The sequence below is a fragment of the Microchirus variegatus genome, assembly GCF_963457635.1.
Source record: "Microchirus variegatus genome assembly, chromosome: 21".
In the NCBI taxonomy this organism is placed as follows: domain Eukaryota; kingdom Metazoa; phylum Chordata; class Actinopteri; order Pleuronectiformes; family Soleidae; genus Microchirus; species Microchirus variegatus.
Window position 1 is genome coordinate 11956772 of NC_139822.1, and position 15145 is coordinate 11971916.

The following is a 15145-nucleotide window of genomic DNA, read 5'->3' on the forward strand; positions in this document are numbered from 1 at the left end:
AAACATAGAAATAAAGAGTGTGAAACTTTATTTGTAATTTAATACCGCAGTTGAAAATAAGTGGAGGTGATCTTTGTGCACTGGGAACAAATCCTGATGTAACTAGGGACACTGAGTTCAGGATAACAGTATGTTATTATGCTAATTAGCACACAGTCTATATAGCAGAGGCTGGTACTTCATCATCCTGTTTTGATTTGCATAACAAAATCCTATCAGCACTGCCAAGGCAATCACAGAGGAGAAAAGGGAAACAGACGTATTATTTATTGGTGTTGGTTAGGTGTTATAATTTGTAGATTTTTTTTTTTCACTGTATACCTTGAATATCTCTCCTGGACTGACAGGTGAATGTGCAGAGTCCAAGACCTGATTATTTAGCTTCAATTGAATAGAAGGGTTTGTTAAAAAACAAGCTCATCCAAAAAAAGGATTGACAAAAATCCTCAAAGCACAACCTCGGCCTCAGCTGCTTCCTAAGTTGACTGTAAAACTGATGATCGGATGATAACATAGATGTAGGAGACACAATACAGTGAACATATGATGTAACATAGCTTTTAATTACGCTGACAAACTGAGATGATGGGAGATGAGATGATAATATTCAAACTATCAACATATAATTTCAGAAAAAGATCATAATATCAGAAACTGTGTAATTAAATCTGTAAATAATGACAATTCGTTATATTATATATCATATCTTTATGTGTATATATTAGACATGTAAGCTTACCGTGTCCTGGATGTTGAAAGTGACCCGGGGTCCAGGAGAGGAAGCAGCCACACGGACATCTGGTAAATCATCCACTTCCCCCATTCTGGAACTAAGGAGACATGGAAATAACATGCACACATATTTAATTGACTAATAATCTGTTTCAAAAACAAGTAGCTAACAACAGCAGCAGCAAAAGTAAAGAAAAAAAAATACAATAATCCATCTTCAGGTTTTAAAGAAGACAGGAAAATCGCAATGAATATACAGTAAACTGTGGCCACTGCGGCCAAAAGAGGTTTCATAAAGTACACTGATTTATCTATACATATAATAAATACACACACATTTGCCAATGCTCAACAGATGAGAAATAAATGTATGCCACATTTTATTAAAAACTGCAGCGCAAGGAGAAACACTGAGTTGGATTCTCTCCATATGCAGCAAGCTTGAATTTGCAGCTATCCACCTCTGAAGGACACCAGTCATCATTCTTCCAAGGCCTTAAAATATTATTTTGGTGCCAGCAATATGATATTTGATCTAGTTATTTATTTACTTCTTTATTGTTTGTTTTATTTTACAGTTATTGGGTTTCCATTATTAAAAATTGCATTGTGTGAATATCTGCGAAACTCTATGAAAAAATGAAACAAGCACTTCCTCTCTTATTCTAATTCGAGCCGCCACCTCCCTATTTGAAAGAGGGTTAATGGGAAATGTTAATGGGAAATGTGTTCCACTCTGTGTCAGTGGTCTGACACAGAGGTCACTCGGTCTTGGTTGTTTACAGTAAATGCTCGATGAAGTTCCCTTGATGGTGTATTTGATTATATCGCACCAGAGCTAGCTGCCATTTGTTACCTTTGTCTGTCCATCCTTTTAAGAGGGGGCCTGCCTGTAGGTGCAGAGATGCTTTTAGAGCGGTTATAGCTTGGTTTGTAGCCAAGACCCCACTTATCCTTTAGAGAGGCCGCCTAGAGATGAATACACACACACAAACAACAGGCCTCATTAAAAAATATACACGGGTGCCACATTTTGTCATTATTTGTGCATATGACAGTGCTCAAACTACTGTGGCAAATATTGTACATCATTAACTGGAGATGGAAAACGGAGCATTTACCCTCATGCTGGAGCGACGCAGTTTCTTCCTCACATCTCTTCTGATGTCGTTGACAGCGACTGACTCCAGCTGCTGATAGCGCTGGATCTCCTGGTTGATGGTGCCTTCACTGGCCCCCAACTTCCTGCAGTCATGAAAAGAGGATTGGCTCAATACACAATACTTTTCTCCTCCAAATGGAGGCTTTTAGACCTGTTCAGATGTGGTGTTAACATTTGTCCTGAGAGATCCAAACACATGCATCCTTAGATCCCATCAATAAAAAACACATTCAGAGGTGGTTTGAGGACACAAGTGGACACAATACTGAGGACACATTATAGACCATCACCTTAGCCGATGTCGTCTGACCTGTAGTTTCACAGTAGTCTTTACTCAAGCAACAATTAATTGGAGCCATCTTGACCATAATCAACACAGATTTAAAAAAATATATTTTTCTACTGCTTAAAAACTTTTTTCATGTTACAGCAGTGTAATTAGAGCTCTGATTCACAGGCAATCTGATCACAGAGGACAGATGCTAATACCAGGTCTGAACAGGGCCCCGTATTTTATTCAAGCTGACAAGCAGGTGGTCTGTAGTTTCCATGGTAGCTCCACCCGTGTTTGCCCACACAGGCCTCCAATATGGTGCACGTTATTGCCTATGGGATGCTGACTGGGTAGTTTTACAATTATCAGACCTGACAAAATAAAGTGAACAGGTGAGTAGTGTACAAAATAAATCTTACTTGAGGTCATCGATGACCTTGGCCTGTTCGTTCAACTCTCTGATGTCCACCACCCTCTTGGTGAATTTCCTCCCTCTGGCATCAATCACCTGGTTCCCCATCATGACTTGCCTTCTGGGGTCAATGGTCTCCTGTTGTGTCAGAGCAATGATACAGACCAAAACATATTTATCCGATGGGAAATCCGAGACAAACCTGCCGATCAAAACCCTTGAACCATTGTATTTTTGCAGATTTTCACCAGGCAGCTGCGATAAGTGAAGCATCATTCCCAAACCTGTGATTTAAGATTAATGTTATTGTTATGATTTTGTAAAAAAGTTATTCGGAGTTCAATCACACACCACAGCGGATTAAAAACATCACCACCACCACCACCATTTTACTTAAATGAAAGAGGAAAAAAATTTAATTAAAAACTATTACCACAGGAATCGTGTAAAACTAATTGATTTGTTTTCACCCATTATTGAAGCTTAATAAGGAGAGCAGGGAAAACAAAAGCTAAGCAACACTATTACCTATTATATTATCATGTTTTATAGCTTTAGATACATGTATTTATATATATATGTGTTAAATAGCGTTGCTTAGCATTTCAGAATCCACAGCATTGATGTGTTAATGGCAGGTGACTGAGATTGAATGCGACCTGCAGTGATTTTGTGAGCCCAGAGGAAAGTTTCACACTGCGTGTGGCTACATACACAAGCCCAGGAGACAGGTCTTTGGGCTCTGGCACTGCCCGCTCGGAGGAAAGGTGAGGTACAGTTTGAGCAGTCGACTGGGACAGACACACTCTGAGGCCTGGGGCTGAGGCCCAGGATGTGGTTTACCAGGCGCTTCTTTAAGGTCAGCCGAGGGCTGAAGTTCTCTGGACTCTGTAAACAATGGTAGGGACACATGGATGGGCAGCTGGAAGAGTGAATGTCTTGACCCTCTGAAGCTTTGAGGTAAGCCAGGTTGGGTTTTCTTCAGATGGATTTGAAACATTGAAAAGAGTGTAATTTCAGTTTAAGGAAAATTGCCTTCTTGCTGGGAATTAGATGACAAAAACAACACCATTGTAATTTCGATTCAGTAAAGTTAGTGCAGTTCGAGAATACAAATTTGAAAACTCTTTATCTGGTTCTGTCCAGAGGTTACTAGATGTGCCTACAAGGACCTCTGCAGCTCATTATTCAACATTTTATCTGAGAAAAAGAACCAATACAATGCGGTCAGACACTCATCTCCTTCGCCACTATATTTTTTCGATGTATTCCATTGCTGCTGAGTGCAACAGTGCAGCAGCTGTTACACCACAACAGATCCGCTGTTTAGGTCAAAAGGTAAAAGAGAAAGTAAATTGCAGAAAATATAACACACAGTCAGAATGTAATTGATTTTTCAGTTGGGCTTACTTTTATGGGGTTACAGCCCTTTCTCTCAGCTATACTTTTTCGCAGTAATACAATGCATAAATAGTTGAGGTAGTTGATTAATTATCAATTATTTAAAACATTTTTAAAATTGGCATGGGCGAATGTTATGAGAAAAATTGCCAATGATTGCAAATTATGCATTCGTATTCGCAGAAACTTGATAAATGTTGCTAAGTCACTTTTTGTGCAAACTGCACTGCAGTGCAGACTTCAAATGTAAATCGTTAATTGAACCGTTATCTTTTTCTAAGATAGGAGAAAAAACAAAATGGCCCAAGTTTTTTTGGCATCAATTATCGGCCATTCCGAAAATGAAAATTTCTCTTGACAATACTTTCAAAGTAATATTTATATAACCAGAGATTAGGCCAAGTAAAACTAATGCTTATGCAAAATAAATCAGCTTTCATGAACTGACCATGTGGATGGTGGGTGACATGGTGTCAGCCTCGTCTTCGTCTGAAAGGTCCTCCATGTTGACAGAGTTGAGGTCGGCGATATCGTCTACGTCCTCCTCGCCCGTCAGTGATGTCAGCGTGATGCCAAGAGCGTTGAGGCGTTTGCCAATGTTGGGATCCATGTGGACGTCAATGCCACACATTTTCCAAAGCACATTGAGAGTCCAGGTGCCGGCACTACTGCTCTCTGTTTTGAGGAGGGGGATGCCAGGAGGGAGAGGAAAGCAAGAATAGCATTGGATACAGATGAAGGTAATGTTTTTTGAAACAGGTGACTCGTGCTTATTGTGCAGCTTGAGGGGATGATCCATATTTCATGTAGTGTGGCTCAGTTGAAAGAAACTTGCCTGCTGAGGCTTGCCCTGTAGTCCTGGAACACACTTCATATGTACCATCAGGGACAACACCTGTGGACACACCACAAACACAAACCAGCCACTCAATAACACATATGAGTGCAGATTCTACCAACTGAAGCCAGGTTATCAATCAATTTTGTTCTCATGGTATCCGACAATATTCCCACATTGGACACAGGAAGTGAACAGTTGTTGTACGCACCCCTGCACTGCCCAGCATACAAATAAGAAGCAAAATAATCACATAAAAATGTATAAATCACCACCAGTTATGCACTGCAGCTTTAACCATCTATGTGACACATTTCAAATTTAATATAATTCACCACTCACATGCATTCATGACCATATCCCCTCGGAGCTCAGGCTTCCAGTCATCCCAGGTCGTCTCAAAGCCCTCAGCGAAACGGATGCAGAAGTTCTTGAAGTGACCTTTGCTCACCAGCGACTCGGAGGAGCAGGCTGTGATCAGTGTGCTCTCAATGGTCAGGACCAGAGCTGAGCCGGTGTCAAAATCTATGCTGTGATTGGCCTGGTGAAGGAGCAGTGAGAGGGATTACACAGGCCTAGGGCGCATACAAAAAAAAACCCCACTTCCATGTTTTCGGAAAAGGCAGTTATCAAGAATAGTTGGTAACATTTCAATCAGATCTACTGTACCACCACCTCATGAACAAATACATTATTGGGTTCATTTGAATCAAGACATCGTCATCATTACATGATTTCTGCAAAACATGCAACTGACTACCAATCACAGACTGGATTGTAAATTAATCAACAGGTGAAATGTTACCAACCTTTTAAATGTGTTCGATTGTGTTTTTATGCAGCACTCAAAGTGATTTGTCCATATCACCTGAATGTCTTAATAAATACAGGGCATTGGTCCTAAAACAGCGGTCTGATCAAGATGTCGGTTAAAACTGGAGGACAGTAAGTGACTCCACAGTCAGACCACAGTTTTAGATCTGGAATTCCAGATATTCAAAATCCCCAGTGTTTCTTTTCTTCATATACAGTATACATAAGGGGCAGCTCTCATGCAGTGTCCAAAAAACGCATGAAAAACACATTGATGAAGCCACAGTCACGACCAAATAGCTTGAAAATTGGCCTGAATTTGTTGCAGATGCATTGAAAGTGCTCACTGCATTCCAGAATGTTTGAGATATTTTCATCTTGTTGTGACCCAGAAAAGCAGGCACGTTGCAAGTGTGTCGTGCATGTTCGAGTTTGATCCACGTCTCAATCAAAAATAATATATCTGTGAGCGCAAATGACGCTGCATGTGAACAGCCCCCCAATATTTTACAGATTTGTATGTCAGTCTTTGAAACATTAGCCTGCAAAAACAATCAACACTCTGTACACCAATGGGCAAAACACCATCTTAGTATCTACACCCAAATACCTAAGATAACAGCTCAAGCTTTATGTTGTTAAAGCCAGCTTGTAGAGGGAAATCTGATTATTACAAAGAAGCATGACCTGCTATTTTAGACAGAAGAACATTTGTATTGCAGTGTATTCACTGCATGGATCACAAGTAAGTCATTGCACCACAACAAGCCAATCACAACAAATGAAAGAAACTGCAGGTTACTTTTCTTGCATTTTTATGGCGGCCTACTGATGTGCTGGCCCCAGCATCAGAGTTGGTGCCATCCGTAGCTGGTACTTGTCCTCTCTATGGAAATAAGTGTGACATAACAGCTGGTATATTTCGTCTCTATGGACATACTGCAAGTATAACAATTCATTAATATACAGTGTTTCCCCCAAGTAATTTTTTATTAACGTGTAGGTTTAAGATTTATTTTGAAAAAGAGAACATTACTACTCTGCAATCAGTGTGCCAAAACCTGGCATAGGCTCCAGCAGTGGGGAGTGAGGGGAGGAATTCATCATGAAACAAAGATGCAGTTCGTTTTCTTTGCATCAAAAGGTTAAATTGTTACAAACAGTGGGAGCAACAAAGTGTTGTGTAGCAGAGTGTGTTTGGAGGCCAGCTTTTGGTAGGGAAAACACTGATATTACAGCTCATAACAGAAGATTTGTCCTTTCATTTTTTTGGAACAAAGAACAGGAAGACAGTTTTGCTTCTCAAGGCCACTGATAAAAGCAAAATGAACATCAAAGTACCAGTGGAGATGAAAAGAGCATTATTTAAGACTCTGACTTTTGGCTTCATATGGAATGAGATTAGAACCAAGTGAACAAAAAAAAAATGATTTGAGACTTAAAAAGATCTTGCTTTAAAAGGATGACAACCATGACCTGTATAAAGAATTAGGGATGGGCTGAAATTATACTTTATCATATCAGTTCCAAGACTGACCAAAATCACTGGATCAGATATCCAATATGATCCGCAAACCACAAAATTGACATAAATGCTCGACTAGGCACAGGCAACATGCAGCAATGATAGATGTTTGCCATCACTGTCATGTGACCAAGACGTGAGTGAGGACTGTGGTCAATGCATGAGCATATGTCTTATTTATGGCTAAAATGTTTAAAAGAGGTAAAAGACCGCATTGGACTGATGTCCGTATCAATAGAAATTTAAGGTTGTGATATTGGTTTCACGACTGAACACTGAACAATGAACAATGGTAAAACACCAGCCAAAAATGAACAAAACAGTGGAGCTGTGTACCTGTGATGTGCTGGTGATTGGCAGGCAGATGCCCAGGTCGTCGACGGTCAGTTGCAGGAAAAGGGTGCTGAAGGCCTGTGCTGAGGTCTGCTGGATGCCCGGTAGTTTGTCCACCACCTCTTTGGTGGCCACGTGGATGTCCTTGTTGAGGGCCAAGCGCTGCTCGTTCCAGTTATCATACGCTGCCTTGTAATTTAGCCAAAAGAGAACAGCTGCAGGAACGCACACAGAAAGAGTTGATCAGGCATTCATTCTTGAACAACCATTGTGTTAAATTGATTAAATATTTGTCAACAATGGTCAGTGCCAAAATTTCAATTGCATATTCTTGAGCAATGACAATAAAGGCATTATATTCAATCAAATGATATTCTAATTTAGTTAATGTTTTAGAATGCGATCCAGTAAGTGAGCACCAATGGTATTATAGTCTTCAAAATACAGTGTTCACTATAAACATGCTGTATACCTTAACATTTGATGTGAGGTATAATGTCAACAGAAATAAACTGAACCTCTGTCAAAGGCCACTGGTTGGGCAAAAACAATTGGCCTGTTGAGCGTGATGAGGACAGCCTCTTTGTCAGAGGAGCCACTGATCTCCTCCTGCAGAGCATTACGAAGACCAATCCGAGTTCGGAAGTATGCCACCTGGTGGAAGTCTGAGCCAGCTTCTTCATACACCTGTAAAGTGAAATGAGCAAGGGGGTCAGTCAGCCATCTGTGACAATTAAGTGGAAGAGAAAGAAAAATTGGAACGCCTGTGTGCATCTGCCTGAAATACCCCTCGTTTGTCAAGTGTGAGCCTAAACTGTACCTGGTGTTTGACGATCTGTCCGAGGGCCAGGTGGAGGTCAACTTGACATTTGCCAAACAGTTTGAGGTAACTGCTGCTGCCGGGCTGAGCCTTGCACTGGATTCTGTTGGAGAGCTCCAGCTCTATTAGGCCTGTCTCAAAACGCACAGCTCGCATAGAGGGAGTAGTTGCGGTCATTTGGATGCCCTGTGAATAAATATTCAGAAACAACGGTATTAAGAAAAACTCCTCTATGAATATCAGACATTCAGAAAACAAGTTACAGACACAAAGCAAATCAAAGTGCCCCAGAAAGTAAAAAATAGTGTTAAAGACATGTCAATTAAAGATTGAGAAGAGGTAATGTATGTAATTTCTTGCTAAGCCAAAGCAAATAATAGTTTCAAGTCATCCTTAAAAGAAGTGACCACTTCAGAAGACCTCAGTTACTCAGGAAGTTTTTTTTCATGCAGATTTTCAGTGTACTTTGCACAGTGTCAAAAAGTCCCAGTGAGTCTTGAGCAGCATCTTATGGTCAACTGTGTAAATGCAGAACTGGGATCCAGTCATACCAACCCTGACAAGTTTGAAACATCATTGCTGAACTGTCATTCAAATATTTAACATGTGCAGTGCGGGTTAGACTGATAAACATCAAGGAAATAGTGCTTTACAGACAAAAGTGTAAGCACCGAAAATAGTTTTAAGTTTGATTTGGGCATGTAGTTATTTATTAGTGAGGTGTCTTGTAGAGGTTACACTTTTTAACAACTGCGGTCTCCTGAGCCCTTGGAAAAATGACAGTCTGGATGAAGCGAAACACTGCGACTACCTGAAGCACATTGATTAATTGGAGTTAAAAATAACTTTACAGCAGCCCGACAGTGTCAGAGCAGCAGTTGCTGGACTAAGGTCTTGAACAATTAGTGTCCACACGTCATAGTCTAGAGGGTGGAAAAGTGCCAAGTCAACTACAGCAGTGCCATGTAGAGGTCAGGCGACATATTTCCTGGTCTCATTATAATTTTATTGTGAAAAATCGATGCAGAGTCATAGCATGGTGTGAGGAGAGACTGGTGATGAGACATCTGTTATTCCGTTGACAGTGACTACAGTGTGTGGATTGTCGTTATTTGTATTAAAATGACAGAAAAATGAGCCTTCCTTGTTCTTTTTAGTTCCAGGGTACAGCCATGAAGTCTCTATTTATAGATGTACTGATGACATTAGAGTGTTTTTTTTTTTTTTTTCACCACCTCTCTAAGCCCTTTTTCGAGCTCTTATTGGGGAAAAAGTACTTCCTGCTGATACATTTTATTTTTGGCCACATCTTTGATCTTCATGTGCATCAATAACATTCGTAACTTCAGAACCGAATCCTGTCTACAAGATTATTGTCTAAAACTGAAGGCAGACTTGGTGTGGGTGTAAAAATTTGGGTGGATAATAAATTCTCTACTGGTTTTATTGCTCAAAAGAACACAAGGTCTAGACCCAAAATCCTCCTCCCGGTTGCAACCCCCTGCTAAGACTGATGTGCTGTTTTGTAGTTTCTTTACTGAAAGAGATAACAAGGAAATACCTTGAACATGAGGCTGAGTGAATAAAGCAGGATTTTGGGCTTGTCTGCATCAGTTGAAGTGTCATGCTCGTTCCAAAGCGGAATGGGTTGTTCTCCTCCTGCGTACATAGAAAGTAAACAAGTAAACCTCACAAGAAAGCTCTCACACAACACGATGTAGCTGGATTATGCTAGATGTCTTAATATGTGTTAGGTCTAATATCTGATGAGGTGTCCCATTACATTACATTTAACAACATCTCCTTGATGTGAATGTAAATGGTACCTAATCAACTGAAGGCCAACCCGTTTTTTTCTTTGGCCTAAAATGGCATATAACTCCCTGCTTTCTCTCTGTTGGGCAATTACATCAACCAGGCTTAGTCAGTTAAACAAAAAACTATCAATAATGCTGTGGAAATGAACACGAATGGATTTGTGCTCCTGCTTTGAGCATTGTTCTGTGTGAAAAAGGCACTTTTTTTCAGAGACTTAAGCAGCAGCTGTAGGCTATAGAATACTCTGGGGAACAGTCAAACGTTTAAGATTAGATTAACTTTATTGATCTGAGAGGAAACCTGGGACCTTACAATACCAAGAAAACGATATAGTTTTGTAGAGCCTGCATACACTATATATGTGTAGGTTGTGTGAAGCGTGTAAGAAATTATGTTTAAAAATTGTATGCTGGAGGCAGGCACTTTTTCAGAAAGGCAAACCATCATTAGAAAGCAAGAAAGCCACTTTCCTTTACTCACTGGGTCCAGAACGTACATTGATTGAATCAGAAATTCAATTATGTTAACTATTATTGTACTATTACTTGAGTTTGTTTTAACTGACAGTACCTGACACCTTCTGAATAACTTCATTGACCTCCTTCATGAAAACCTTCTGAAGAAAGACCAGGTGGTTGAGCAGGTCTGTGGTCAGGTTGTGCTCAAATGAACCAATCTGGACATCAAAGAGGGCACGTCAGTGTGTGATTATCTGGAATTAATGTGCAAAATATACTGTATATCTTATCATCCTCATCTTACCTCAGCCACGCAGCGCAGGTAGTTGCCTTGCAGGTAGTTCCCTTGCTTGGCAGGGAAGTCGTCCTGTCCCCAGCCCTGGTCCGAGTGGCTCTCATGCTCCTCCATGATATACTCTCCCGACATGGTGACTGGAGGCAGGGTGAGGCTGGCTGATGGTGGCATGGCAGACATGTCCACTGGGGACACTTTGGACTGGAAGCAAAGCTTGTGGTTTGGCAACTCAAAGGTGAAACTGGTTTGTGCCCCTACATAAAAGAAGAGCACAAAAAAAAGTTGTAAAATATCTTTTTTTTCTTCCAGTATTGGGTTACACATACTGGAAGAAACATCAAGTGCGACATTGATAGAAAAGAAAATTACAATTTTGGATGAAGAGTTTGCAGTGTAATTGAATGAAATGGAAAATTTGAAGATAAACTAAAGAACTGCTGCCTTGCCGATCAATCCCACCCCTCCTCTCGTCAAAGCTCAACTGTCACTATAGACAAAGTCATTGTCTATTTATATTTTTCCATGACTCACACAATGCTGTATCCACATGTATGCACTGACTGAGTTATTTGACAAAGAGCGGGTCTGGCACTTTGTGGCACTTTACTGCCTAGCAAGAGTTGCTAACGTCGTTTAAGTGACGGTGATGTAATCTCCATCATTATTGGGTGCACTGTGTCCAACAAAACAGATTGGTAATCGAGAGAATAAACTATTCCAAGAGCTCTATTTGGGCCATGTCGTGTCTGAGCTAAACGTTAAAAGTGATTTGATTAGTTAGCAACAGCGTTGGAATATTTGCATAACATGATTTGATTGGCTGACACTCGGAATGTTGAATATTTCTCAACTTCTCCAGATGTGACAGACCTCATAATGCAATTCAGCAACGCTTAGCGTCAGCTCTGCTTCAGACAAATGTTTTTATTGATAGCAACAGGGACATGATAAGAAAAAAGTTTCAAGTTTAATGTGTATGGCAAAATGTAAGTTGCCACTTTAAGTATGTATGATTCTATATCATTTACTTTAGAGAGTGACAGTTCCTCTCTCACAAATTATCAGTGACAGCAATGAAACATGCAATGACAATGTTTCAAAGATACATAGATGTCCCTGCAAATAAATAGCGAATTCTAATTATTTTGACCTGACAGCTGAGATTTGGATTTGAAATATTCATTTGATTAAATCAAATTATTATTAGCCACACTGCAATCAATAATAAAGTATTAACCTGAATATTTTACTAACCCTTTCCATCTGTCCTTGAGTTCTGAAGATGAATAATGGTCAGAAAACTGTGTAAACCATTATGATGCGACAGTGTAGCTGACCACTGATCTCTAAAATATAAAATGGCTTGTCAGCAAGTATAAATACAAACATAAAAATTTAAGCCGAATCTTTTGTAAATTTCCTCATTGTGTTCCGATGAGATTTCACATTAGCAGGAATGGATGGGCAAAGGTAAGAAACAACTAGAAAACAAAATACCTCCAAGCTGTTGTTTATGGAAATCAATGCCACATGTATTCTCACACACACCTGTCATGCCATGGCTCTTCATTCGACCCATTTTATATTCAGCCTTCAGTGAGGGCAGAAGAGCAGCCCCAATGGTGATGCCATCCATCATGGCACTGAACTTCAGGACAATGGGCTTCTTCTCCAGGCCTTCGGGAAGCTGCGGGAACTCGTTGGCCTCTACGGGAGTCTGATTGATGCTGGACGCTTTGTCGGAGGGCTGTGGGGTGGGGGTGTCCTCTCTGTTCGGAGGCTGACTGTGTGGGGAGGAAATAACATCACTCAAGTCTGCAACGGTTCATTAAGTACTCAGGCAGTGATGCTGTGTATGAAGGTAGAGTACAAGCAACACATTTTTTTTTGCTAATAGTTAAACTGGATTTATCACCGAGTATCTCAGACTTTCATCAATCCAAAAGCTGTGTGTGGAGCAAACTGTTGTCAAACTATTACCTGAAAAACTTTCGAATACCGCTTTGATTAAGTGTGTGTTATGCAGAGCTTGGCAGATATTGGCTTCTATTACAGTGGATATCAAATTATAAAAAGTTGTTCAATATCCTAAGCACATCTAAAGCTCCATAAATATATTAACATAAATCAGGATATCACCATGGAAACACACCACAGGCAGACTATGAAGGCAATAGTCAGTATGTTTCCATGCACAGAGAAGTTGAGCTACGGTTGCAGCTCGACTATGACATTCACACAATTTAATTTGTATTTAAGAATGAGGACTATTTTAGAGTCACTTTCTCAATTATTCCCAAGGCTAAAAATTTTATATATTAAAAATAAGATTGAAAAATGGGGAAGACATACATGTTGGAGGGTTGGCGAATGAGGTCAGAGATCTGTTTGGAGAGCTGGTGGGAGCTGCGGACCATCATGCCATGTAAAGTAGCCGGGTGCTGAGGGATGTTGATAATGATCGCCCCGACTTTGAAGACAGCAGCGTTATTGGTCTTCAGTCCACGCTGGGCACTGTACAATGCCTGGGACTTGGCGATGTTGCATTTGACCACAGTTCTGAAACACAGCATGAAGTGGAATGAGCAACAGCACTTACAAATATACATTTTATTTTCTTGACACAGACATGGGGATGAATGTGCATCTCAGGTGGAAATATTGAGAGGACATCGAACAGCGAAACATCATGCAAATTTGGGAAAGCATCCAGTTTTCTGGGTAGAATGAGCGATGCTGTGAATGGATGAAGGTAATGAAGTGTACACAGTGACAGTGAAATGTCTGGTCTCTTAGGTCAGCGTCTGGCTGTGGCCATGTAAAAATGGAGGGGCTCATGGCTGAAATTTCAGACATTTTCTTTTTATTTACTGAAAACAGGAGGAAAGGAAATGACTGATTTCATGAAAGAGTAAGGGGCTGTTTTCCCTTAAGTCTATGCAATCAGTTTAATTCACACACTGGACAAGGAAAAGCCTTAAGGAAATGTCACTGACATCACGTGGTGGACAGATGACCAATACAAATGAGTTCCAGTTTTTGATTGACTAATGCATGTGGGATGTATTAACATACAGAAACTCTTGTTTAGCTGTGCTGGTGGGAGATGTTGGGAAATCCTCCAGCCTATGCAAGTAGTTGGAAAAGAGCCAAGGAAAGTTTTTTAAAAAAGAAGAGCAGAAAAGGGTGTGAAACAGTTCTGATTAAACATCAAGTGCGAATATAAGCACAAACACTGAGGAGGCACCTGAATTCAAGATGTGGTCAGCTCTTTTGCTACCTATCATTTTATTTGAAATGCTCAAGCTCCATTTATAATAACTCACTTCTTTTAAAGGCTGGGGCCTTAGAGAGTAGGAAAAACAGGCAGCAGCCGGTGACCCCAAACTAAAAACGGCATCCGAAGTTGAATTAATTGGAAGTATTATTCCAACATATACCGGGAAGTTGGGCAATTTCACACATCGAGTGAGTGCCAGGTTGTTTGGCACACTCATATTTAAGCAGACAGGCACTGTTTGGGGCATACTTTATGAAAATAAGATTAGGCTTCTGAAGCAGCAGCACAAGTGAATCAAAAGCAGTGTGGAGATACATCAACCTGTCTGAATATAAGACTGCTAAGCTTGTAACTTGATTAGGGTGCTTATGTTTTGAGGAAATTGCTTGCAGTAAAAACACAAATTGCTGTTAAAAATTGCCTTGTTAGAAAGAAATCGCTGAACACCTGAGCCTGTTAAAAATGCAGCACCCACTTCCCGCTTTAAACTTTTCAAAGAGCGATAGTGAGCTCTGCTTTTTACAAAAATAATTTCCCTTTTTTCTATATGACTGAGAATCCTCTAGAAACTAAGAGCTTAACCACTTTGGACACATCTGACACATTTGTGACCACAGTTTAAATCAAAATCTTTGTTTTGGGTAAAACAAAACAAATGAATGTGCAATTTAAACTAACTTACATTTGAACGGCATAATTATTATCTGTTTTTCCCTCCAAAAAAATGTTTAATGAATTAATTAATTAATTGTTCATTGCTGAACCAAAGGAGACTTCATACGTACTGGATATCGGGCGTTATGCCCTCCAGGAGGACAATGTTCACCCCTCCAATATGAGCTGACGCACATGTCTCAGTCATTTTCTGGTGCAGGATATCTGTGGGAACATGACCATACAAAGAACAGAAAATCAACTGTCAATCAAGGATTAGTGAAAGTAAAAAAAAGAAAACAGCACAAACCCATGAGCACCCACAGTGAT

At 40.2% G+C, this 15145-nt stretch overlaps 1 protein-coding gene across 1 annotated transcript in view; it reads right to left on the reverse strand.

Moving 5' to 3' along the window:
- The window catches only part of kiaa1109 (KIAA1109), an 84796-nt gene that overhangs the window by 22328 nt on the left and 47323 nt on the right, over positions 1-15145 (reverse strand). The window contains exons 51-67 of the mRNA XM_083907544.1: positions 14947-15040; positions 13957-14007; positions 13234-13440; positions 12430-12665; positions 10891-11135; positions 10699-10804; positions 9872-9969; positions 8311-8496; positions 8009-8177; positions 7494-7705; positions 5162-5360; positions 4817-4876; positions 4430-4656; positions 2588-2718; positions 1854-1977; positions 1589-1701; positions 740-830 (exon numbers count right to left, since the gene is read on the reverse strand). Coding sequence (XP_083763670.1) covers positions 740-830; positions 1589-1701; positions 1854-1977; positions 2588-2718; positions 4430-4656; positions 4817-4876; positions 5162-5360; positions 7494-7705; positions 8009-8177; positions 8311-8496; positions 9872-9969; positions 10699-10804; positions 10891-11135; positions 12430-12665; positions 13234-13440; positions 13957-14007; positions 14947-15040 — 2549 coding nt within the window. The remainder of the gene's footprint in view (positions 1-739; positions 831-1588; positions 1702-1853; positions 1978-2587; positions 2719-4429; positions 4657-4816; positions 4877-5161; positions 5361-7493; positions 7706-8008; positions 8178-8310; positions 8497-9871; positions 9970-10698; positions 10805-10890; positions 11136-12429; positions 12666-13233; positions 13441-13956; positions 14008-14946; positions 15041-15145) is intronic.